The 25,220-nt window shown below is 49.3% G+C and overlaps 2 protein-coding genes across 5 annotated transcripts in view; one reads left to right on the top strand and one right to left on the bottom strand.

The window, feature by feature from the left end:
* Positions 1-2,111: 2,111 nt before the first annotated feature.
* Positions 2,112-2,619, bottom strand: RPRM (reprimo, TP53 dependent G2 arrest mediator homolog). The gene has a single exon (XM_015868907.2). It carries the CDS (start codon positions 2,602-2,604, stop codon positions 2,266-2,268), a length of 339 nt encoding a protein of 112 aa, XP_015724393.1. The 5' UTR covers positions 2,605-2,619; the 3' UTR covers positions 2,112-2,265.
* A 14,513-nt stretch (positions 2,620-17,132) lies between these two features.
* GALNT13 (polypeptide N-acetylgalactosaminyltransferase 13) overlaps positions 17,133-25,220 on the top strand; it is a 63,001-nt gene continuing 54,913 nt past the window's right edge. Inside the window, exons 1-4 of one of the 4 annotated variants that reach the window (XM_015869190.2) lie at positions 17,133-17,459; positions 20,747-20,854; positions 23,308-23,384; positions 24,391-24,639. In XM_015869190.2, the coding sequence (XP_015724676.1) occupies positions 24,498-24,639 (142 nt within the window). In that variant the 5' untranslated portion in view covers positions 17,133-17,459; positions 20,747-20,854; positions 23,308-23,384; positions 24,391-24,497. Of the gene's footprint in view, positions 17,460-20,746; positions 20,855-23,307; positions 23,542-24,390; positions 24,640-25,220 lie in introns of all 4 variants that reach the window. The other 3 variants (XM_015869191.2, XM_015869188.2, XM_015869189.2) reach the window with 3 other exon arrangements.

Below are 25,220 nucleotides of genomic sequence, written 5' to 3'. Positions count from 1 at the left end.
CAGGTGTCCCTGCCCTCAGCACAGATTGAGGCCAGATGGGTTTGAAGGTCCCTTCCAACCCAAACCACTCTACCACCCTATAATGCTCAAGGAGTGACCACGTAAGGAATTAACCCAGCTGCCCTTCTCTGGTTGGGTCTGTCTGGATTTTGGGGCTTGTTGACTCCAAACCAGCCATTGAGAGGCTGCAGTGAGTCATGTGAGAGGGTCCTTCTGCAAGATCCCCCCAGAGTGACTGGGCATCGCAGAGCCCCACATAACTTGGAGGTGTCCTCTGGAGAGCTCACACCAATTGATAAGTACTTGGGGCCACTCAGCCCAACCACTGCCCCTCTGGGAATGCCATGAATGCAAATATTACAGAGGAACCAGAATGATGTCAATGAAACACACCTTGGTTGGTGAAATCAAGCGTATTCTACCAGGGACAAGCACAGAGAAGCAGGTTGGTTGTCTGTATCGTCTTGGAGCCAAGCATGAGGTGGCATTGTCCTCCTTTGGGGACTCCTCTGCTCATTCATAGGAGCAGGTGTGGCTTTGGCCATCCAAAACCCAGTGCTTACAGATAGGCTGGAAGCACTGTGCTGGATGGGGGCTCTCGTGTTATACCCTCGGGCCACAGGCAGCTGCCTCCTGGGTTGACTGCTCTGCTACAGCACCAGGGCTTTACCATCCCTCAGATTTACAGCATTGGAAAAAACTGTGGCTTCTGGCAAACGTTAATTAAAATGTCTTACACTTTGCTGTAATTAATAAAGAATACGTAATGAATCTAGCCCTCAAGCAGCGCTCAGGTACGCAGCGCCCTGCTAGCAAGGCAGGCTATGGAGCAACTGTGCTGCATTACCATCAAGGGATGTGAGTTAACAACTTGGGGGTGTTTTGTAATCAGCCAAACATCTCCATGAGGAGTTCTCCTTTGTACTGTATTATTAAATGCTGTGTTATCTCACATTCCTCCTGCATTAAGGGGTAAAGAAGGGAGGAGAGCTTTGGTTACTTTTCTCCCCATCGTTTCAGTCAATGGATAGCTCAGTAACATTTCTTTTGATTTAATGACAAATTCCACAGCATATTTGTTCCCGGGAGAACAGGCAGATCTGTTCTTTTTCTTTCCCTTAAATGAGTACACAGCTGAGATTGCTGCTCATCTCAGGGAACTGCACCACATTGCGAAATCCTGCTTGGTTTCATTCGCTACCAAAAGTTTATTCTCTGTCTGGAGCTGCCTCAAGCTCCAGCTCGATTCTACTCTCCAACCCAAAAAGGACCTAAGCTCCAGTGCTCGTCGGAAATGCTACATTTCATAGAATCACAGAACCATAGAATGGCCTGTGTTGCAAAGGCCCACAGTGCTCATCCAGCTCCAACCCCCTGCTGTGTGCAGGGTCACCAACCAGCAGCCCAGGCTGCCCAGAGCCACATCCAGCCTGGCCTTGAATGCCTGCAGGGATGGGGCATCCACAGCCTCCTTGGGCAACCTGTTCCAGTGCATCACCACCCTTTAGGTGAGATTGTTCCCTTCAGCATCGAACCATCAAAGAAGAAACTTCTCTCAGCATCTCTTGTCGATGGCCGTAATGATCGGTGCTCTGATCAGCCCGGAATAAGCCGAGAGACAACGGGGCAGCCCCAAGCCTCGCGGCACCGGTAGGAACCTGGCCGGCACAGAGCGGGGCTGCGGCACGGGAGGGGTGCCGGGAACCGGAGCCCTCCCGCACCCATCCCCAGCGCTTCTGCCGCATCCGCTGCTCCTACAGCAAATGTGGCCGTATTGATTTCAGGCTGGCAACTGTGGGGGATGTGACAAATAGCACTGCCAGCCTCTCACAGAAAGATGCTCCGCTATCCCTATGAACGAAATGGACGACGGAGTAAAACATTTATCAGAGCGTGAATATCTGAATATCTCCCCCTTAAACGCGGCTGTAAGAAATCACCTGTTGGCGAGGATTTCGGCTGCGTTCATAAAAGGCGTCGGTGCCGCTGTCCAGGGCCGCCATCCGCGGGGCCGGAGGGGTCCCGACCGCTTCGCGGAGCCGCCGCCGCCCCCCGCTCCCTCCCGCCCACCATCCCGGCTCTCAACGCGAAGGAAAAGAGCAGCCCAGACCTGTTGCCATCAGAGCGCGTTTTACTTCGGCGCCGCGGCTCTCCCCGCACCTCGGGGCCGCGGTGCCGCTCGGAGCGGGGAGCGGACGGGAGCGGGCAGCGCTACGGCGGAGCGCTCCGTGCGGGGCCGCGTCGTCGGGGCGCGGGGAGCGGAGCTCAGTACGGTCCCACCACCACCGCCTCCACCTCCTTGGACGGCCGCCGGTCCTTCACCAAAAAGTTAATCATGCTCTCCGACTTGATGAGCAAATTGCAGCCCAAAAAGAAGATGCCGAAAACGACGGTGAGAGCCAGGACGCAGAGGACGGCGATCTGCACCACGCGTATGATGTACAGGCTCCGTTCGTCCGCCGCCGCCGCTCCTCCGCCGCCGCCGTCGGTCACCGCGGAGGCGGCCGTACAGCAGCGCAGCGCCCGCTCCAGCTCCAGCGCCGCGCTCCCGGCGCCCGCTACCAGCCCCGCCGCCGCCGTCCCGCCGCCCGCAGAGCCGTTCATCCCGCCCGGCCGCCCCGCAGCCGCCGCCGCCGCCGCATGCAGCGGGCCGGGCCCCGCAGAGCCGAGCCGAGCCCCGCCGAGCCCCGCACCGAGCCGCTGCCCGCTCCGCCCGCCCCGCCCAGCCCCGCCCGGGGGGTGGCACCGGGGCTCGGGGTGGGGGGGAGAACGGGGCTCTGTGTCGGAGTTTGGGGGCTGCGTGTGAGGGAGAGGGACCTGGAGGAGGGATCCTGCGGATGGGGCGGAGGGTTCCGGGGATGGGGCTTAAAGGAGAGAGTTCTGAGGGTGGGTTTCTAAGGGGTGGGGTTTGGGAGGGACGGGCTGGCGCAGGTCGGACTTGGAGGAGCGGCGTTTTGAGGGTTGTTTTGGTTTAGGAAAAAAGTCCAGGGATTGCACGGGCAGGAGATGATGGGACGGGTGGGAATGGTTTTAAACTAAAAGAGAGGAGGCTGAGGTCCGATGTTAGGGGGGGAATTTTTTATTCGGAGTGCAGTGATGCTGTGGCACTGCCCAGCGCTGCGGTGCCCCATCCCTGGAGGTGCCCAAGGCTGTGGATGGGCCCTGGGCAGCCTGAGCTGGGGGGCAGCCAGCCCACGGCAGGGCTGGGGCTGTGAAATCTCTTCCAACCCAGCCATTCTATGCCTCTGTGACCTATAAGGACCCTTCCAACCCAGCCATTCTATGGCTCTGTGACCTATAAGGACCCTTCCAAGCCAAGCCATTCTATGATTCAATGATATGGTTGGTGCTGGGACAGCTGGGACTAGCATGGCAGGGCCAGGAGCGATGTTTGGGATATGGGGTGATAGGGGACAGCTGCTCCACTCCTCGAGCTGAGCCATGGCTGGGGGTATTTCCAAGCAGGGATGTGGATATGAGCACTGCCCATGGCCGGCCGGGACCATGGCCACGTTACACCGTGGGAATGAACTAACAGGGAGCTGAGGGCCAGGCCAGGAAAATGGTGTTTCCTGGGCCCCTTGCAGTAAATTGAGGCTGGGGGGCAATTCCTTAGCTGCTCACACAGCCACCCACAGCTGAGGGTGCTGGTGCCTGTGTGTCCCCTCTGAGGCACCTGACGGCCCTGCTGGCTGAGGTTTGCAGCCTTATCTGATGGGACACGAGGAGAACATTCTGTTTTTACTGCTGGAGGAAGAAGATCGTATTAATTCTAATTAGCAGAGGGAGTGCTGGCAGTTGTTTTAGCCAGAGGAAAATGCTGGAAGAGAAGTTCAGCTCCACACAACTCCTTTGTGCAGAACGCAGCTCCCTCCTTCTCCCCTTTGGAAATGTTTCCTAATAACAGGCTCTGCTCCCCGAGGCAGCAGCAGCAGCAGAACTGTGGTAGAGATGGGGCTGCCACAGCCAAACAGGGCAGTAGTGAGAAAACGTGTAAATAGTGCTAGGAAACTGCAGAGGGCAACTCTCAGTTTGTGTGTGTGGTGCCTCTTAGCACTGGGGTATCATTGACTTTGGTGTTCTGTGGTGAGGGACTGATAGAAACAAAAGTTCTTCCTCTGAACAGGCACAAGTGTGTGCTTGCCAAACCTCCCCATTGCGATCTAATGGCAGGGCTATGGCATGGTGTGCAGTTTAACCTCTTTTCCCATCATTGCCTTTGTTCTCATCCTTCTGATTTGCCAGCCAGAACTGGAGGAGCTTTGAGGAGTGAAGTGTTTTTGGAGTGTCCGTTGGAGAAAGTTTCTAAGAGGTTTGGTGATGCACATTTCAGGTGATGCAGAGCACTTGTTGTAGGGTCAGGATAGGGCTGGCTCCTCTCCCCTGCTTCAGGCTTGGAGTTGACCCCAAAGAGCGGAGGGAGAGGGTGGCAACCAGAGCTTACCTGCAAGGCAGCCCCCAGCCTGGGTCTTTGGGAGGGGATGGAGGTGGGAAGAGGAATTATAGGATGGGGTTGGGATTGGGGTGGGAATGGAGGTGGGGATGGGGGTGGGAGTGTACATGGGGTGGAGATAGGATAATCCAGAGAGGGAAATTGAGATGGGGATGAGGATGGACCAGGGAGGGGAATGTGATAGGGACAGGATAGGATGGGGATGAGAATGGGGTTGAGATGAGGTTGGTAATTGGTTAGAAATGAGGATGAGCTGAGGATGGAATGGGGATAGAAGTAAGAGGAATGAGAACAAGATGAGGTAAGAATCGGGATAGAGTGAGATAGGGATTGAAACAGTGTGTGAGTGGAATGGAATGGGGGTTCTAAATCTGTCCCTTAGGCAGCGGCTGGCTTCTAGGAGCCGTCACAGACTCTGACGGGAATGGGGGACACCGGACAAACACTGCCTGCATCTTGAGGGCACCGGGACGGTGGCAGTGAGGTCGGCGGCTCCTCCGCCCGCTCCTGTTGCGGCTCTGGGCCTGGGACACAGCGGCTCCCGGGGCGGCGATGCCTGAAATCCCATCCACGACTCGTGCGAGCGCTGCCGGGGCGCTTCGGAACGGAGAGGGGCGAGAACAGAGCGCGGATTTCATGTCGCGCAGTGACACCTAGCGGGGACGGGCGGCCGGATGGGGCGGAAAGATGCGCTGCTTTTCCAATGCGAGATCCATCCTCGGGATGCTCCGGGTCTGCAGAACGTCGCTCCCCGCTGCTATGTGAGATCGGCTGTCCGTTCTCGGAGAGGTTCCCGGTCTGGGTTGCAAAGGCCCACAGTGCTCATCCAGCTCCAACCCCCTGCTGTGTGCAGGGTCACCAACCAGCAGCCCAGGCTGCCCAGAGCCACATCCAGCCTGGCCTTGAATGCCTGCAGGGATGGCGCATCCACAGCCTCCTTGGGCAGCCACCTCCTCCCAGGTCCTGCCGAGCCCTTGGTGCAAACAGTCACACCTTCATCCCCCTCCATTTCTTTTCTCTCCTAATACACGCATCCCTGCTATGAGCATCCCTGCTTTGTGCACCCCTGCTGCATGCATCCTTGTTTGTACACCCCCACTGCATGCACCCCTACTGTGAGCATCCCTGCTGCATGCATTTGCTGCATGCATCCCTGCTGTGTGCATCCCAGCCTGAAAAGCAGCGATGCTTCTTAGGGTCAAGACCTGCTGAGTTTATAAGTGGTACTTGAATGGAACTATTATTAGCAATTAAATGCAAAGACATCGAGCAGATTTTTTAATAAAATTACTTCTAAAAGGGAGCTGCAAAAGGGCATTTTAAATGAAGCCAATTTCCTCCGAGCCAAACAGGAAGCCCTTTGGATAATAACGGAGTTGAACAAGCTGAAGTGCAGGAATGTTAACATCCAGATGAGGGAGGAGAAAATGAAGTTTCTTGATGTGAAAGAAGGCAGCTCTCTGCAGGATGGAGGGGCACAGCGTTTCCTATGTGGGTGTTCCATGCAGCTCAGCCTGGCTCTGACAGCCCCAGTGTGACACTTGGTGGACTCCAAAAGCATGAGGAGTGAATGCAAGGCATTACAGCTTGTGGCTGTAAATGTGATTCTGATCCTCACCTTCCAAACTTCAGGACCTGCTGTTACTGCACAGCTCTGCGTGGGTCTGTGGTGGGCTGAGCAGCAACCATGGCAGGAGTCACTGGGGTAAATCTCAACCTTCTGGAACAGCCAATTGCTGCTCTCATATCATGTGTAAGGAGTCATTTAGAAGTTGATTAATGGCTTACGAGGTCTTGAAATGGGAAAAGGAAAGGAAAAATGGGAAAAGAATGGGGGAAAGAGGGAAAAGGATGGGAAAAATGGGAAAAGGATGGGGAGAAATCTGTTCTTTATCCTACGGCAGAGTTCAGGAGGCAAACAATCAGTGACAGCTCTGTTGGTTGGATGGCACAGAGCAGCCTGTGGCAGGCGGGAGGAGCACTTTGCTTTCTGATAGGCATCTGTGTGGGCAGCGCTGTGTGCTGGGGCAGCAGGCAGCCATGGTGGGAGCCATGCAGAGCCCAAAGGCATGAGCACAAGCCCTCACTGTCACTACAGGTTTTACCCCTTGCAGCAGTGGGATGGCAGCAGTGGGATGGCCTGGCAGCTCCTGGGCTGCTTCTCTCATTGCAGTCTACAAATAAGCCATAAAAAGGCTTACAATACAAAAACACAATCAATATGGTTTATATTTACTTAATTAAATAGTACCTGATGCCTGACCTCCAAGTCTTTCGGACTGAATTAGGTTTGGTATCTAATTATCAGTCATGTATTGATTTAAAGCCAGGATGTTTAAGTGGTCTGGTTGCCATATATATTTAAAAATAACTCACAAGGTTTTCATTATTGTACATGGTGGGTCCTGGAGGAATCTTGAAGAAAACCAAAACAGCATCAAGGTGGAACACTAGAAAGCTAGAGGAGGACAAGCTATGCTGAGACTGATTTGTTTTGCTGCTTCTGTCGTGGTGTTCTGACACTTCTCTGCTTTTTCGTTTGTTTCTTGTTTTCCTTAATTAAAACACAAGGAGGTCTGATAAATGTATGTCCAGTCATGGAATCCTTCAAGCTGGAGGAGCTCTCTCGGATCCCCATGTCCACCCTCCCCCACCCCCCCCATCCCAATGCCACGTCCCTCAGTGCCACATCCCCACAGCTCTGGGACAGCCCCAGTAATGGTGACCCCCCACTCCCTGTGCAGCTGTGCAATGCCTGGCTGCTCTTTGGGGAAGGAAATATTCCTCATTCCCTACGTTAACAGAAGGACATGAGATGCGCATTTTGCTCTGGCTCCTCTTGCTTAACAGCTGATTCATTTTTTGTTTCATGTTTTCTTGCATAATGGCTCTATTGGAAAGCACTTGAATGGCAGCACCACAGTGCAGCAAATGGAATTAAAGGATAACCGTAATTAAAGCATTAGAGGACAAAGAGCCTTTTGCAGTGGGCTGGGCACATCTGGAACATCCTGAATTAGGAATGCGGTGGTGTTGAGCAGCCTTTGGCCACCGGCCGGCCACGCAGCTCTGGCTTTGGTGGGTCTGCACAGCACCCTTATGGTGGCTGTGTGCTGTGGCAAAGCAGGGCTGCTTCCACCCCCAGCAGTGCTGGGTGGCATTGGGCTGCAGTCAGAGGGGAATCTCCTGTAATCACACAGCCCCAACTCCTCTGGAAGGGAGATGCTGGTGACAGAGGAGCAGAAATCACAGCAACGCTGCAGGGAGGGCTTCGTGGCTTCTGTGCAAAGCAGTGAGAGAAACGGGTACAAAAAGGCAGGGCTGTACCGGTGTGGTGCAGTGTTGATGCTAATTCCCAGCACTTAATTCAGCTGAGATAATTATTCTGAGTTGTGCTGCAGGATGTGCTGCTGCCAGCTCCCGACTCATTGCTGCCTTTGGGTGCTGAGGCCGGGCAGCTTGGGCAGGGGCAGGCAGCAAACAGGAGACAATGGATCGGCTCCTTTTTTCCCCTAAAATCCCACCCTGGCTCATTTCATTGCAGACCAGCAGTGGTTTCACTTCAGCAGAGTCTGCATTGTGAAAAGTGAATGTGGCTCATCCAACAGAGGCAGCTCCTTTGCTGTGCTGGGTGACAGCTGGACTCAGGGCATCATGGAGCAGAAAGCAGGAAGGTGACCCAGTGAAGCATCAGACGTGCAGCTATGGACATTAACTATTAACACCAGAACTCTAGGAGTTCAGCACAGGGTTCACAAGCACTTATGTGCTCGAGGAACTTTAAAAATTAAATCACAGATGCTGAAATATTGAAGCAATGCATTTAGAATTCAACCCATTTCTGTGGCTAGTGCCATTCAGACAACGAGCACGTGCTTTTATTTGTACATCTGTATACAAAGATGGACACACAGGAGAGACCATCACCTACATTTAATTACGTGAGTAATTACGGCCCTCCAAACAAGCATTTGGAGCCAGAAAATGAGTAGTCTGAGTTATTTCATCCTCTTAATTATCATTAGAAATGCATTTTTATTAAGACTCAGATTAAAGGTTGAATTTAAAGCAGTCCTGCCACTCGCTATCATTTTTCAAACAAAGATGGCACGGCAGCAGCAGCCCGAGCCCTTTCAGCTTGCTTATGGAAAGCTGCGCTGCTTAACATTGCTGTGCCTTAATTCATCACTTTTAATTAGCTCTTCCAAGCAATGAGCAGTCCTTTGCATGGCAGCTCTTGATGTTAGATGGCAACTCATTGCATGGTGCTACCAGGGAAGGTCACCTGGCACATTCTGGGTTTTGCTGCTTCCTGGCAGTTCCTAATTCCAGCATAACATCGATCTTTATATCCTTCAGCATCCTCTCAGGGTTGTTTGTGCCCAAAGCTGAGCATGATCCCAAGTTCTCTCTCTGCAGAAGCCGTGTAACGAGCAGAGCTAATTGAGTTCTGGCCATGTTGTGCTGAGAATGGGGCGCAGCAGCAGCCTTCTCAGAAGGACTGAGGGATGCATTGCTGGTCAGGATGTGGGGTTTCCTCCTTACAGCAGTGCATGGTGTGTGCATGCAGGTAAGGCAACTTCTAGTCTCAGCTGCATAGTTGTGGATAGATACAGCAAGGAGTTCCCCATCGCCTAAAAGCCTTCCTCTGGCTCCTGGAGGAGTGCTGTGCCATCCGACCCCAACCCAGCAATGGGGTGGGCACATTGTGAAGGGAAATGGCACTCTGTGACTCTCACTGCCTCAACTATTAGTGAAGAGCAGCAGCAATTAGTGAAGAGCAGAACTGCATCTCAGAAGTTTTGTTTTTAGACCCTCGGAGATTAATCGCATGAAAATAGGTCTCATAAATAATTCACTGTGACTGACTTAGACAAAGGCTGACTTAATGCCTTTTGTTGTGCAAAGGCCAATTATCAAAGCAAACATTCAGCCTTATGGTGATCAGTAAATGAGAAGCCATTTCCAGGACATGCAATGTGTGTTTCCATTCCTGCATCCCACCAGCACTCACAGCTCCCAGTGCCTGGGTTGGAAGGGACCTCCCAGCCCTCAGCCCCAGCCCTGCCATGGGCTGGCTGCCCCCAGCTCAGGCTGCCCAGAGCCATCAACATCTTGTAGCACCTCCAGGGATGGTGCACTACAGCTCTGAGCAGCACCATGGCCTCACTGCCTCTGGGTAAAGGATTTCTTCCTCACACCTGACCTCAATCTCCTCTCTTTTAGGTAAAAACTTTCCCCTGTACACAGCCTCACTGGAGCTGAGGACAGGAGCTGGGGAGGACTTGTCTTGTACAGTAGGGGTAGGCAGGGCTGGTGGGTTTTAGCCCAGGGATCTGGGCTCCAGCTGCCTCCAGTTTGACTGCTTCCAAGCATCTCCAGGAGGGCACTGTAGTAGAAATGCTGAGTCGCAGATTGGAGCAGTGGTGGGAAGGCAGGACCAACCCAGGGGAGCTCAGGTGCATGCAATGTACCTGGGTGACTGGAAGGGCTGGAGCCAGGATCAACCCCTTCCCAGACCTCATTTAAGGGTTGGCAGTGAAGGTGAGGCTATTTCAGTGGTGATCCTTGTATGCTTGAGGTATTCCAAAGGTGAGTGGTTTCTTTCCTTTATCTCTGTGTCAGTGCCTGTTGCATTTCAATAAATCCTTACTTGCTGGGTTCTTGCAGCTCTGCTGTCACTCCTGTGCTTTCCATTGTGTTACAGGCACATTCAGTGCAAAGCAGTGAGTATCATATTAGGCTGGTTTATCTCACTGCTGGCTGATATGGAGATGAACCTGGGCTGTGTTACACTGAGGTGTCAGTGGGAGATCTGAACCATTTTCAGGTTTAACCTGGCTGTGGGTTTGTAAGAAGGGGCAGCTCTAAAACTGCATGCATTTGGCACTTGGTGTTCAGAGAACTCCTTTGGCTTGAGCAAGAAGTGATGGAATATGGGGGAGCTGCTTCTTTTCCAGATGAGGTAGTTGGGTGATTTAAGTGATTCTGTAGATCTTGTAGAAGAGGCTCTCAAGCATCATTCACTCCTCTGAGAAATATGGGAAGCTGTTGGGACTTTACCATTATTGTTTGGGTTGTCTCGTGGAAGGATGGATAGCCCTGTTTCTCTGATTGCAAATCAGTACCGTAAACTCTGTGTTCTGTGATTGCATTTCATGTAATAATTTATAGGTCCTTTAGTAAGAACGTGCCTTATGGCTCGTAAGACAGAAGCAGTGGAGTTATTTAGCTAATGGATTTCTCTAAGCTGCTGCAAAAGGAATTTATTTGTGTTATAAAAATGGAGGGTTTGGAGGAGTTATACTTGTATCCATTGCCAAAGCAGAGCAAAATGATTTTCATCAATTCCATCTCTGAAGCTTGGAAAGCAGAGGGGATGGGGAGGAAGGGCAGGTTGTCTTGCAGTTTTGGTGCCTGGCTGTGGTAGGAGGGCACTTGTTGTGGGGAATTCAGGGAACCGTTGCATGTTCAGCTGGAAAAGAAATAGCAGAGCTGTTTCAGCAAGAGGTTCTTAAATTAATTGGTTTATCCTTAACCAATAACATGGCAGTCGATCTCTCCTGCCCACACTGTTTTATTCCCATGACATTTCTCTCCTGCTCAGAGCTCCCCCTCTCTCCCCCAAAGCACCCCAGGCCATGTGCATGGATCTGTGTAGAGCACAAACCTGATTTCCTTTGATATCGTAGCAACTATCACTGCAAAATACATCTCTGAGAAATATCACCTCAGAAAGTAGCAGTAATATTGGTTTCCTGATGTTATTTTTCAAGTTAACCCATGTAACACTGTGGAGTGTAACACCACCTCCATTTCTCATATTGTTACCTGATGGTCAAGCCTACCTAACGATGCTCTAATAGTTTCCCCATTGAAACTCCTTTTTCAGAAAGTTAATAAAATCTGACATATAATCACCACAATAGATATATGGTGGGTTTTTTAATGCTTCTGGAATGCACTAAGCATAAACAGAGTAGTTTTCCTTCAAAGCCTTCAAGAGGAGGCATTTTCTCCTTTCTCGCTTGCTCAGAGCAGTTATCAGCAGACCCATAGACTTGGATCCCTTAGGAACAAAAGCACTGAGCCACTTAGAGCACAACCCATTGATTATCCGGGCAGTATACATGGAGGAGTATATTGTATAATGGAATATATATGTATAAGGGAGGCTTTGCGAAGCTGTCGCTCACACTGTATGATCTATAACATTATGAACCCCTCACAGTAATGGCTGATTTTGTCAATTTGGTCCAGAATACTGTGCTACTGTACTACAGCAGTTAAAGCAGTAGGTGAGGGAGAAGTGGAGTTCCTCACAGGTTATGCAATATAGTTAATGTTTGCTTACTTTTATGTAACTAAGCTTCATTTTTAATGAAAGCATCAATGAAATGTAAAAAAGGATTCAGCAGTCACTCTTGCACTGTCAAATAAAGACTAGATTTGCTTGGGGAAGCACTCTTCATTGATTTCTATCACTGTGTGCCGTGCTCCTGTAACTGACAGTTTCTGGGTTAGAAGAAGGGTGACAATAGGTTCACGAAAAAAAGGTCCATAAAAGCAGTGAGAAGTGAAGGTTTAAATTATCTTTCCTAATATACAAAGACATTTGAGGGCCTTTCCTTTACTAGTAGTGTTATTTTGGTAAGTGCAGAGTAATAAGACCAGATTGGGGTATTTTGTTTCTGTGTGTCTGTGCTGTCTCTCCACATTGACAAAAAGCATGGCAAAGGAAGAAGTGATATTACCACAAAACTGTAATAAATCACATTTTGAATTCAGATGCCAACAGCATTCTTTCAAATCAGAGCCGATCAACAGAAAGAACACAGCCAGGATTAATTGGCTGTTGTGGGAGGCTAATGACTGCAGGAAGGAAAGCACTGTCAGAGCAGCTAACGGGGAAGAAAAACCCTTGAGATTCTGTGATATTGCTGAAAAATAATCATTAATTTAAAAAGATTCATCTTAAAAAGAAGGAACAACTGGAATAGAAACATTCAGCAGGGGTGTGTGTGTTTCTTAGGGCGAGAGACTGCAACACTTTGAAAGGGCAGATAACAGCAGGATGAGGAAATGGTTTTGAGTTGAAGGAGGGAAGATTTAGGTTGGATGACAGCAGGAAGCTCTGTACTCTGAGAGTGGTGAGGTGCTGGCACAGCTGCCCAGAGAGGCTGTGGATGCCCCGTCCATCCCTGGAGGTGTTCAAGGCCAGGTTGGATGGGGCCCTGGGCAGCCTGGGCTGGTATCAATGTGGAGGTTGGTGGCCCTGCATGTGGTGGGGCAGTTGGAGCTTCATGATCCTTGGGGTCCCTTCCAATCCAAGCCGTTGTATGAACAGGAAACATGCAGGATGTTGGTGAACTGAATGGAGGCCACGTAACCCAACAAACCAGTGGAGTCGGGCTTCATACTGGTGTGTCTGTGCTAGCAGAGCTGCAGCACTGTGTGCTGGTGTTCGGAGGTGCCAGCTGAATGCAGCCCAGCAGCGTTCATTTCAAAGATGGAAATGGAGCTGTTAGGTGGGTGCCTGCCTTGGGTACTTCTATGGATATCACAGGTGTAAAGTCTGCATTAACCCCTCCAAGTCCTGCTCGTAAGGAGACCTTTGTAAGCGATTTGTGTGCTGTTTTATGCTTACGTCTTATAGAATAACTTTGAATGATGTCGGCCTCTTGAAACAGTTCCCTGATTTTAATTAATTGATGGAGAGGAAGAAAGTCTCCAAGTGACGGATTCTTAGTTGTAAATAACACACCCTGTTCTGTAAGAACTTAATTTGAAAGCTTTTCCCATGCAGCAGTGGAACACTCATAACTCCAACAGTTTGAAATAAATAAGCTCAGAGTTGGGCAGCTGTGCACAAATTAGCACTGTCACAGCTCAGCTTGCTTTAACCCTTTGGTTACACTGACTCTCGATGTACTTCAACACACAGTACAACACGCTGCTTTGCTTGATGTTTGCCTTGGGAAAACACTCAGAGTACATGTGTGAAGAGAAACCTGGTTTCTGCTCTGTGTGCACTTGTTGGCCCAACCTCTCTTTGTTTAAATGGAGTAAATGCAAATGTGCTGAAGCCCCAAGTTTGCACCACAATGGGTAATGACTGCTCATTTATTCTTCAGCAAGAACATTTGTGGTTTACTTGCGAGCCAAAAAGATTGTTGGCTGTTGTTACACATACAGAAACGTGATGTCTCATTTAAGATGTGGCAGCAGTTACTGACAGAAACAAAACGAAGCCCAGGAAAGCACTGTGCACAGAAAATCTGTTTTCCAGATATGAATGATGTGATCTATGCGTTATTAAAATCAAAGATTTCCCCGGGCAGAAAGCCATTAAGCCTGAATTAATGTCATAGATATCTAATGGCTCCTTCAGGTGAACATCCCTGCTCAGAATACTGCTGTAGTTATCTCAAATCACGCTCCATTAATATCAGTCTGGAAACAAGGAGCATGGTGCTGTGCAGGTGCTGATGTGCCTGCAGGTGTTATGGTGGGTGATGTGCAGTCTGTGTCCTTGGGCTCATGGCTCTGGCCCGGCCTCAGCCCAGTGGCTGTGCAGGATGTGAGGATTTGGATTTCATTTCCTTCCCTGCTTCAGAGAGCTTCGACCTGCAGCTCCCATCTCCCTGGAGAGCTGCCTAATGAGGCAGGAAGGAAATCTCTCTCTGTCCATCCTATTAAAGCCGTTTCGCTTTGTAGAGAATCATTAAGTATTAATTGGGCCAGAAAGAAGGCAGAGGGATGCTGTGGATAGTTGAGTCCCAGGCCTGCCTCCAGCCAGTGTTTAATTTGCTTCCATTGAGCAGCCTTCAGAGCAGAGACCCAGACGTGGGCCTGCCCACCTGTACAGGGATGAAGTGACTGTGCCATGCTGGTGTGTCCAGAGACATGGGGTCTGAGAGGAAGACACAGCTCCCCATTCACTGCCTGGGTTGGCACACTCCAGCCAGCATCCCCCTCCCACGTGAATTATTTCTTCTGTGGCTTAGGGGTTGTTTCAGGGCTAGATCACACTCCTGTTAACATTCCACTCTTCCAAATTCAAGGCTGTTGTTGCTGTACCATTTTACTTTAATTTCAGGAGCTCTAATTGAGTTTGTAAAGTGTTGTTTTTCCTCTGGGTTGAGAGCAAGGCAACAGTAATCTCCCTGATTGATGTCTGTGAAGTTTGCAGGAGAACGTGCTGAAATCCCAGAGGCAGTTTTATGGTGTGAATTCAAGGCGCTTCCTATTTCTAACAAGAAAGCCTTATGATTTGCAGTATTCATGGAGCATTGTTTCTATGTAAGATTCTGAAGTACAGTTTGCCCTTCGTGCAGGTATAGATTGGAAACACAGATTAAGGGGGAAAAAAACCAATTGATGGTATGATGCTGACACCAAAGGTTTTAACTTTAATAAAGGAGACCATTTGAAGGGGAAAAATAAATGTATTGTGGGAAGACAAGAGAAGAGTCAAAGAAAATTGAGCTGTACTAAAACGGTGTCTTAATTCATCAGGTGGGTTTTACTAAAAGCCAGTCAGACAAATGGTTATAGGAGATATGGCCAAAATTGTTACTGAGGCTTCTCAAAGTGCCAGGTCCTTATAAAGCCTGACAGTGTAAAAGGTTTGGACTATTAAAAGTAAGAATTCCAAACAGAAAGATTTGATGCGTTTCAGGACAGAGGAGCAGATCCTGCTGTGTGTAGTTGAAAGCCTAATAAACTTGTGTGTAACGTTAACCTTCCCCTCCCATCTCAAATGAGCTTTCTTAGCTTAATTGACTTCAAGTACTTTTATGCCGTTGTTTGACAGCTAGTCAAAAGGAAATCACTTCTGGCCCAAAATGAATGATAAGTCACAGGTAATGAAAAATCTGTACTTCAGACACTCCCACAATGAGTGAAAGAGCTTCACTGAGGAGGGGATGGAAGTAATAAAGTTGTAATAAATGTCAGAAAGACGAGAGCTCTTTGTTGGAGAAAACTCATGTACTGCTTTTAACAACGGAACCTGTCAGTTATATCAGTGATAATGTGCACTGAGGGAAAGGAAGCTATAAATCCTGCGTTTCTGAAATGAAATTCCATCAAACGGGAAGAAATAGGTTGGTGACAAAATTAATTCTCTGTTATGTCGACTATAGATGCATCTGGACAACTGTGTTTTGAATTCAGAGCAAAAAGAATCATAGAAGCACAGCGTGGTTGGGTTGGAAGGGACCTTAAGGATCACAAAGCTCCAACCCCCCACCACAGGCAGGGCCACCAACCTCCACGTTGAATACCAGCCCAGGCTCTTCAGTGAGTAAACACCTCAGGGTGCTCAGTGCCAACTTCTTCCATTCTAGAAGGGCAGGAGCACCCAGAAGTAGCCTTTATACATAGAGAAGGCAAGACACAGGGAGTCACTAAGATGGGAAAAGGTATGTATTAAAGAATCAAATGAAATCACAAAGCCCGGATGATGTGTCTGGGAGGCTTGAGGAAACCAAAGCCTGAAGCAATGGAATCGCTGCCAGTTGTGCCTAATTCATCGTTACACACACCTGCTGTATCAGATGAGAGGACACAGTGCCACATCCTGCTTTGAAGAAGCTCGAAGATTTGTGTTCGAGGCATATTTACGTGCAAGGCTGTTTGCACCTTCTCACATAGAGCAGGGAAGTTTATCTCTGAGGTTACCCAGTTTATTTTCAAGTGGTAAAGCCAGGCAGTGCAGTTGTAAAGGAAGCCGCTGTCGGATTAATGAGTGCAATAAGTGCGATGGCTTTCATATTACAAATGATAGTTCCATGAGTTTGATGAATAGTTACTTCTGGTTTACCTGTGGTCCTGCGTTTGAGGAGATATTATAGAAAAAGCAATAACAATGAGTAAGTAGAACAGCACAGGCTGCTGCTGGCTAAAAGTAATACATGGATCACACTGAAAGGCAGCACACGTGTGATAACTGTCAGCTGCTTATCTATCAGCCATTTTATTTCTATTAGGAAAGAATACTGTATTTTGTGTAATTACCGATGTGAAATTCAGATGGAAATGAACTGGCTCTTCCTTCAGCTTTGTTTTCCTTTCCACGTATGACCATACACAAGTCAACACCTGTGTGAGGCTGGAGATAAGAACGCTGCAATGCAGAGGAACTGACTTAGCACAGCACGATGGATTTCATGTCCTGGGCTCCACACACCTAAGTAAGTGTCCTTTGTCCATACTAAGTCTGCATCGGGATTAATTTACAGAATCACAGAATGAGCCGGGTTGGAAGGGACCTCAAGGATCATGTGGTTCCAACCCCCCTGCCTGGCAGGGCCACCAAACATACACCTTTACTAGATCAGGTTGCCCAGGGCCCTGTCCAACCTTGTCTTGAACACCTCCAAGGACGGGGCATTTATTACTTTTAAGGCTGGACATCACACACTGAACTGCCTTTGCACCCCTGCGGAGCACTGGGGCAGTGGCAGAGCTACACATGGAGCGGTGGGTCCCTATCCCTTGGGGATGCCGTGGGGATGCTGCACTGAGGGTCGCGGGCAGCGTGCACGGCTGTGGATCCCAGCGGCCTTTTCCAGCCGTGACGCCCCCACCCACCCTCGTTCTCCCCTCCCCTCTATGCACGTTACACCGCCCCTCCCTCGCTGTCGTCGAGGCGCCGCCCCGCACCTGCCCGCCCATCGCTCTCCTTGGACTCTCCGTTCCGCCGTGCCGGGCCGCAAGTATCGCGGGAGCCGGGCGGTGCCGCAGCCATTGGGCGGCACAGCGGAGGAGAGGCGGACACACACGGAGCCGAGAGCCGGGCAGCGCCGGCCGCATCCCGTCCCGTTCCCGGCAGCCATGAGGAGGCGGCGGGCGGCGCCGCGCTGTGCCCCGGGCGGGGGCGGCGCTGGGGGGCGGCGCTGAGGCCGCTCCGTCGGGGCTGAGCGCTGCTCGGGGTCGGAGCTTCTCGCGTTTGATAACTTTCGGTGTGTGCCGGCCGTCCGTGCTCTGCTGCCGCTTCCAGGTATGTCCGCACGGAGCCCTGTGACCCCAGGCGTGGCGGATTTCTCCCTGCTGAGCCGCCCGTCTCTGCTCTCGGCCATGGGCTGGGACAGGCAGTGCGGGCATCCCCGGGTCCCTTCCTGCCCTTGGCGCTGTGCTGCTCAGGGCACCGTGCAGTTGGGTGTCTGCTTCTTTCCCCGCTTAGTTCCGTGCTGCGGAGTGACAGCGGGCTGGGTCATTTGTTCGTGCGCTTCTGGAAGCAGCTTCTCTTTCCTTCTGGAAAGGTGAATGAGAAGGAAACAGGAGGGTTGCTGCCACTGGGTGATGGGCAGCGTGCCTCGAGGGCCTTCAGTGTGTGTTGGAGCAGGCTGTGTCAGTCCCTTAACGTGCAGTGTGAGCTGTGCAGGGCTCCCAAACTGCTGCTCCCTCTCCAAGCATTGCTCTCGCTTGGCCTGTTGCTGCAGATGCTTTGGGATTATTTTACTCGTCACGTTAAACCAGGGGTGTGATGTGGCACGTGGTTGGGTTCCCTTCGGATCAGCTCTGTGGGGTTTAGGAGCGATCTGTTCACAGGAGCAGGAAGGACCTGGATCTGTTCCATGTCTCCCTGTGGCTGTGATGGTGCATGAGAGCTCAGTGCCTGCAGGCTGCAGAGGATACGTGGTGTTACGGGCAGAGCTGGTGCTGGTACGGCAGGGGGAAGCGGACTGGCAGCCTCTGGCTGTAGGTGAGCTTAAGGGAGAGCTGTGACCAGCTTTGCCTCTCAGGCACGAATGAAGGGCTGTGTGAATGCAACCCTGCCAGGCTCCGGGCTTTGTGCTGTCAGCTTCTGCCTCCCCCAGCAAGAGAAGCCTGATTCTCCCCAAGCATTTAGGAAGGGGAGAGGTGGCAGATCTGTTCCCACTCTGTGCTCTGAGAACCCTGTTGTAGGGGTTACTGAGTTGTAAAGTCATTCCTTACCATCTACAGCAAAAGCTTTCCTTATCATCTACAGCAAAAGCTTACAACCATTTTATGTTCTGAGCATTGCTTGCAGGATCAGAGTGCTTTCCTCATCACGCTGCTTTGGGTTGAGGCAGCGTGCAGCAGGTTACTACCAGTGATGGGAAAATTAAGGCCAAAGAAGGAAAGCAGAAACACTTGGAAATAAGAAACTTAGAAACCTGGAAGCTACTTATAGAATGGCTTGGGGTTGAGAGGGACCACAAGGATCAGCACCCAACCCCCTGCTGCAGGCAGGGTTGTCAGCTGCTAAATCAAGTGTGCAGTGTGACTGTCCAGGGCTAGTGGGGATTTCTTGGTTTGGCTTTTTGTTAATACTATTTATTTTTGCATGCGTGACATTAGCGGATGAATTTGAGAGAGTATGCACACTGAAAATATGGGGGGATCATTGTTATCAGCACAGCAAAGTGTGGTATAGGATGTTTTTGTTCAGTGCAGCGAGGCCTGTGCTCTTGCAGCAGGTCTGCCTTCAAAAACACGCAGGTTATATACTCGTTCTTTCTGTACATCCTACTACTTCTTGATGATTCGCTTTTAAGTCAGAGTGACTGTGATGTGAAATTAGAGTCGGTGCTGTCAGCAGGGGCCTTGTCGCCATTCTCAAACATTGCTTCTAGAGGACTCCACAAAAAGCTTTTCTTGTCTGGATGTTGGGAACCTGGGAGGTTCATTGCATTGAGGTATTGGTTGTGGGAGAAGCTGGTGTTAGGCATATTGCCTGCCCCTAGTCTGAACAGTGGAACAGAAAATGCAGGGTAGGCTAACAAATAAGTTTGATTAGGTGAATTAATAAGCCTTTTCTACTTTAATTTCGCCTTTTAAAATGAAGAATAGGTTGACTTTTAAATGTCAAGTTGTCTATTTCAGGAAAGGAAAGAGTGGGAGAAACTCAGTCTTAAGACACAAAGCACTGGGTAGCTCTAACCTGATACACCTGGTTTTCTTATTGAACATAAAGGCTTCCTATGTTCATCTCAGAGACTGGCAGACTGAGCACTCTGAGTTCTTCAGGTAACTGTACATGAATTGAACTGCTTGCAGTGTTGGGTGGTGATTTGTGCTTTTTCTTTTAGAGATAATAGCGTATGTGTAGGTTTGGTTAGATGAGTGTTAACTCTTGGAAGGCAAAATGTATTTTAGCAGTATTGGCATGTCATGGAAAATAGGATTGCAATCCTTAGTAGTTTTCTAAGCAAGTTTGCTTCCTCAGCTTTTTAATGATTATTTCTCTGGAAGCGACTCTGATGGGTTTTATTTATAACACAGGGCAGCAGCTTTGGCTTGTACCATCTCGTTTTGTGATGTGCTGGCCCTGGCACACATGGGTGCAGTTGTGTTTATGTACCCTGTCACTTCTCACTGGCCAGCTGCCATTCGGTGCAGTGCTGCCCATGTTGTGTTCTGGTTCTGCAGCAGAGATTGGCAAAAATAACACCACCAAACCTTTCTCTTACCAGTGCTTAAGTGTTGTAGTTGAGCTGGTTTTCTCATATACCCTTCTCCCGAGATCAGTATTGTGATAGTACCTGAGGTTTTTAGTTCTTTGCCTCTGGCCTGAGCTTGCTCAAGTACTAGAGAGCTGAAGGCTGTGCATGGGGATGGCTTGGGAAAATACAGCACAAAACAGGCAGGGTGAGTTGCAGCCCTGACTGAGGTGAAGTTGCATGCTTCAAAAGCATAGCCCGTGTGGTAGATTCACTAGGGAAGGCAGCATACCTCAGCTGAATAATGAAAAGGCAGGAAATTACCTCTGGAGTCATAACAGTAATGCAATTCCATCCACTTACTCATCTTCCTAAAGCACCTGTTATCTGCAGTCTGCATGTGATAATTGAAACGTAGCCCTGAAGGTCAGTGGAAGCAGTTTTCTGATCCCCAGCTCCTAACAGCACGCTTTTCCCTCAGTGTTCATAGTTCAGAGTGGTGTAGGAGGAGAACAGGAGAGGTTCCTCTTGTTGTGTGATGCTGTTGGAGAACAGTCTCTGTGGAGATGTGGAGCTTTATACAAAGATTTGGGTGCTCTGTTAAGCTGTCACAGCCACTGCTAAGAACAGCATCCACTTGAAAGGATGTCACTCACCTCTGTTTTACACTTAATTCATTCTCAGTCCTACGAGTGGCAATAGATTAAGGAGCCATTCAAGGGCATGCTCACACAGACCTGCAGACATTGGCCATTTGGAAATATATGGAGATAAAGCCCCATTACATTTTTCCGGATATGGTTTTTGCTTGCAGTCCCTCAGGTGCTGCTGCTGTGCGTTCCTTACCTGTGTCACTGCAATTGCTGTCTTACATCCACAGCTGAGCCACACTGACAAAGGGTGAGAGCAAAAAGCAGTCGGAGGAAACCGCTGGGCTGGGAAATGGATGGATGCCTCAGAGAGAAGCCTGGATTGGGGTAATCAGCAGGTGCGTTGCAGACAGCACTGGCAGGAAGATGCTGGCTTGAGGTCTGTTTGTGATGGGATCAGTGTGCTGGTGGGGCTGCGTGTCAGCTTTGGGCTGTATGGATGTAACCAGGGAGCAGAGCTGATGCTGGATGCTCCTCAGAGCCCTGGCCGCAGTTGGTGCTGCCGTTGTTTTTAACGAAGGGGTAATTCTTTTGGTTTGTAATCTCACAGAGATAGCATGAAATTAAAAGCTTTGTAGGCAGCTGTATGGAGTAGTGCTGAATGGTGTTGAGTCCCCAAGGAAATGAAGCTGGTGGGTTGCAGGGAGCAATGCTGAGCACGTGCTTCACATCCCCAGAGCCACGTGCTGTGTGGAAGCAAGCTCTGCAGGGGGCTGTTCCAGTACCCGATAAAGGTGATGTGAGCTTTTGTGGCTGTCTTTAATTCTACCAGTTGTACAGAGCTTGACTTGATAACCTCCGTAAGATCCTCTTAGTGCTGTTTTGCTATGGCAGTTTTAGGAAAGCCTGGCAATGCAGCTGAGTTCTAAATTTGCATCCTGTTTTCTATTATAAAACCCTGCCTTTATTGCTTCCAGCACTGCCAAACTGCAGTGTTTTGGGGCTGGGATTTCCCTGCTTTGTTGCTGCTGCCTACTGTTTAAAATTAGCTTTGTTCTTTGCAGTGGCAGCTGGGAGGCCTGGTGTGTTTCTCTTCCCCTTCCTCCCCTGAAGCCTCGATACTCCAGATTTTAGTAAAATCCCAAATCAAAGCAATTTAGGGCCAGAGTAATGGGGAGGGTTTGTGGCTGGGGCTCTTGGCAGCTGTTGTGTATTGCTGCATAGGAACTCAGTGGCCCTGCATTAGCTGGGCTTCGGTGTTCAAGTAGGTCTGCTTTTCATTTTTTAAGTAGTTGGATGAGTATTTAATTGAAATCATAGAATCACAGAACTACTCAGGTTGGAAAAGACCTCAAAGATCATCAAGTCCAACCACAGCCTACCCACAGTACCCTAACTCTAGCAACCATCCACTAAATCATGTCCCTGAGCACCACATCCAAACGGTTTTTAAACACATCCAGGGATGGTGACTCAACCACCTCCCTGGGGAGCCCATTCCAGTGTTTAACAACCCTTTCTGTAAAGAAGTGTTTCCTAACATCCAACCTAAACTTGGTGCAACTTGAGGCCATTTCCCCTCATCCTGTCACCAGTGAGAAGAGACCAGCCCCGCTCTGCTGTGAGCACCTTTCAGATACTGGAAGAGAGCGATAATGTCTCCCTTCATTCTCCTTGTCCCCAGACTAAACACCCCAGCTCCCTCACCCTCTCCTCATAGGGTTGATTTCCCAAGCCCTTCACAAGCCTTGTTGCCCTTCTCTGGACCTGCTCCAGTACCTCCATGTCCGTGTTTGAAATGTTAATTATTAGAAAAGAGAACCAAAGCTATCATTGCCATTAACTCTATAATTGCTTGTCTCGCTGTCTTCATTCTAACCCCTGCAAACTGCAGTGCTCCCAGCCACGGTGTTACAGCAGCAGTGGCTCCTGCACAGTTGGTTTAGAAGCTGCACAGGTTTGGGAACAGGAGATTTTTCCACTCATCCCTCTGACTGTTATGCTGCTGAGGTTCGCTGGGTTGCATTAAACCAAGAATTGATGAAGAAAAGAATTCCTCTGTATGATGAAGTGCTCAGGGAGGACGTGCCTTTGTGTCAGCTGGTGCTGAACAAATAGCTGCGGTACTGAAGGCTACAGAAGCCAATTACAACCGCTGCAGTGACAGGGGCTGCGTGGGGGGGGTGAAGGCTTCTGCATGTTCTCTATTTTCCCTAATAAAGATCTATGTCATTTTTCAGGGTGTTTTTTTTTCTTCTTGGTAATTTTCTTCCTATCACTAAACCGTTCCTGTTGACTAGCATGAAAATAGATTGTGCTAACTGGAAGCAAGCGTTCCAGAGCCCATATGACTTTAAATCAACCGGCCATGTGTCGTTCTGGTGAGAAAAGGAGCTGCTGGCTGTGTGTGTATGGTGGATGAACGGCTTTATTGATTATTATGTAGTCAAATAGCACTTCTAGCAGATTTCTAAAAAGCATATTTAAATTGTTCCGTCTCCTCCATCTCGTTTGTTCAAGTGAAGTGCAACTCAACCCTAAGTTTCTTTACAAAACTGAGATAAGATGCAGGCACAATTTATGAGAATCACGGTATGAATTTGGTTGGAAGGAACCTTCAAGATCATCCAGTTCCAACCCTGACGGTCCCTTGGCTGCGTCCCCTTTTCCTTCCTGCTGTGCCCCAGCACAGGAGCTGGAGGCTGCACAGAGACAGCAGCAGGCAGCTTTGATTGCTTTCCATCCACCCCACAGCCTGCTCATCCTGGAAGCAAATACTACATGGGCTCCTTGTTTCCATCCTAGGAGAGGCAGCAGAGCAGTAAGTCCTGTCCTGTGTTTTATTTTGCAGGTGCTGGGACAGCTATCTTGTGGTTCAGCTCCAAGGCTGTGTGTGGGGACGTGGCTGAAGCACAGCTCCCAATGCTGGTATGGAATGCAGCGTATAATGGTACAAGTGAGGTGTCTGCATGTCATCTAACTTAGCAGAGAATCCCAGAGCTGTGGGGGCTGGAAAGGACCTCTGGAGCTCCCCCAGGCCAACCCCACAGCAGTTCTCTACAGCAGCTGCACACAGAGTGTCCAGGTGGGTATGAGGGCTCCAGAGGAGACTCCCCCACCTCCCTGGGCAGCTGTGCCGGGGCTCTGCTCCCTCATAGCACTCAGGTTTGTTTTCACATCACATTGGCTTTCTTGGCCACCAGGGTCATCCTGCTGGCCTCCAGGACACCTGGGTCCTTCTCATAGAGCTCCTTTCCAGCAGCCCAGCCCCATGCCTGTACTGATGCATGTGGTTATTATGGAACTATGCTGAGAGTAGATGATAGAATCATAGAATGGTTGGGTTGGAAGGGACCTGAAGGATCATGAAGCTCCAACCTTCCCAACACATGCAGGGCCACCAACCTCCACAATGAATACCAGCCCAGGCTGCCCAGGGTCCCATCCAACCTGGCCTTGAGCACCTCCAGGGATGGACGGGGCATCCACAGCCTCTCTGGGCAGCTGTGCCAGCACCTCACCACACTCAGAGTAAAGAACTTAAATAACTTAGGTATTGGCTCCTCATGTAGCTTTTGGTGACCAAACGTCACATTGCAGGGAAGAGCCTAAAGAGGTGGGTGGGTAACTGCTGTGTTCTTTTGCAGGTGTCTTTGGTGCTGCTGCCACAACACTCAATCTTTCCTTCAGAATTAATTAAAGAAAGAAAATTGCTTTTAGTCCTCACATATTTAAAACAGCTCTATAAACACAGTATTTGAGGCAAAAGAAAACTTCTTTGTGTTAACGTCTAATGTTGAGAAAAGTTCCTGATTAGAACAGAATGGAGTTTGGGTTAGAACTGTCTGTTATCACTACTTTGACCTTTTGCATGCTCTTTATTAAAATATATTACATTACAGCTAATTCAGAGCTTTTCTCCTTTTAATCGCAGTGGGATGCATGCCTTTGCTTCCATGTTGGATTCTAGCTGTGGGAGTTTGGTGCTTCTCAGCAACGGCGTTCTTTCTTTAGCACTTTAACTGGAGAGGAAGCAAAGCGATGAGGAGATTTGTTTACTGCAAGGTGGTGCTGGCCACTTCTCTCATGTGGGTGCTCGTGGACGTCTTCTTACTTCTGTACTTCAGTGAATGTAATAAATGTGATGACAAGAAAGAGAGGTCCCTCCTGCCTGCTCTGAGGGGTGAGTGCCAAGTCTGAGCCATCTCTTGTGGCCACAGATTTATTATTATTATTTTTTAATTATCTTTTTCATATCTTTCTCTGTGCTTCCTAAATTATTTTTCCAGTTCAAACAGATAGAATACCAAGATCTGAAGCACTCTGTTTTATTTCACTGGTTTCAGAATTGCAGATATCTTAGTGTCTGACCTTCTACCATATTGAAGCCTGAGCCTTGTATGTTATTTTTTCAGCAAAAGCAATATAAAATGTCTGGTACGTAGAAGAGAGAAGCCAAAATAATTATTATTTGGAAATCCAGTGTTTGGAGTCATTCTTATGATTAGAGAGGAAGGATTCTGCTTATGTAGAATGTGTATAGAAGTAAGAGGTAAGCTTTCCATGCCTTTTTAGTTGTAATTATTGCTCTGTAAATGATTCATGAAGACAACTTTGCAGTAGGTGTACAGTGTAAATGGTGACAGTTCATAGACTGAACACAGCTGTCAGAAATCCCCTTCTGATGTCTGCTGCATCTTGAAGCGTACGAGTGACAAGTACAAAAGCTGGGTGCTATAACAGTGAGCTGTTGTTGTGCTGGTT

This window comes from Coturnix japonica, chromosome 7, assembly GCF_001577835.2.
Source record: "Coturnix japonica isolate 7356 chromosome 7, Coturnix japonica 2.1, whole genome shotgun sequence".
NCBI lineage: Eukaryota > Metazoa > Chordata > Aves > Galliformes > Phasianidae > Coturnix > Coturnix japonica.
The sequence above is the reverse complement of the archived record's forward strand: the minus strand, read 5'-3'. Positions and strand labels throughout refer to the sequence as shown.

Bases quoted from the DNA above. Each gene is read 5' to 3' on its own strand.
- RPRM (XM_015868907.2), bottom strand. From the start codon at position 2,604: ATGAACGGCTCTGCGGGCGGCGGGACGGCGGCGGCGGGGCTGGTAGCG.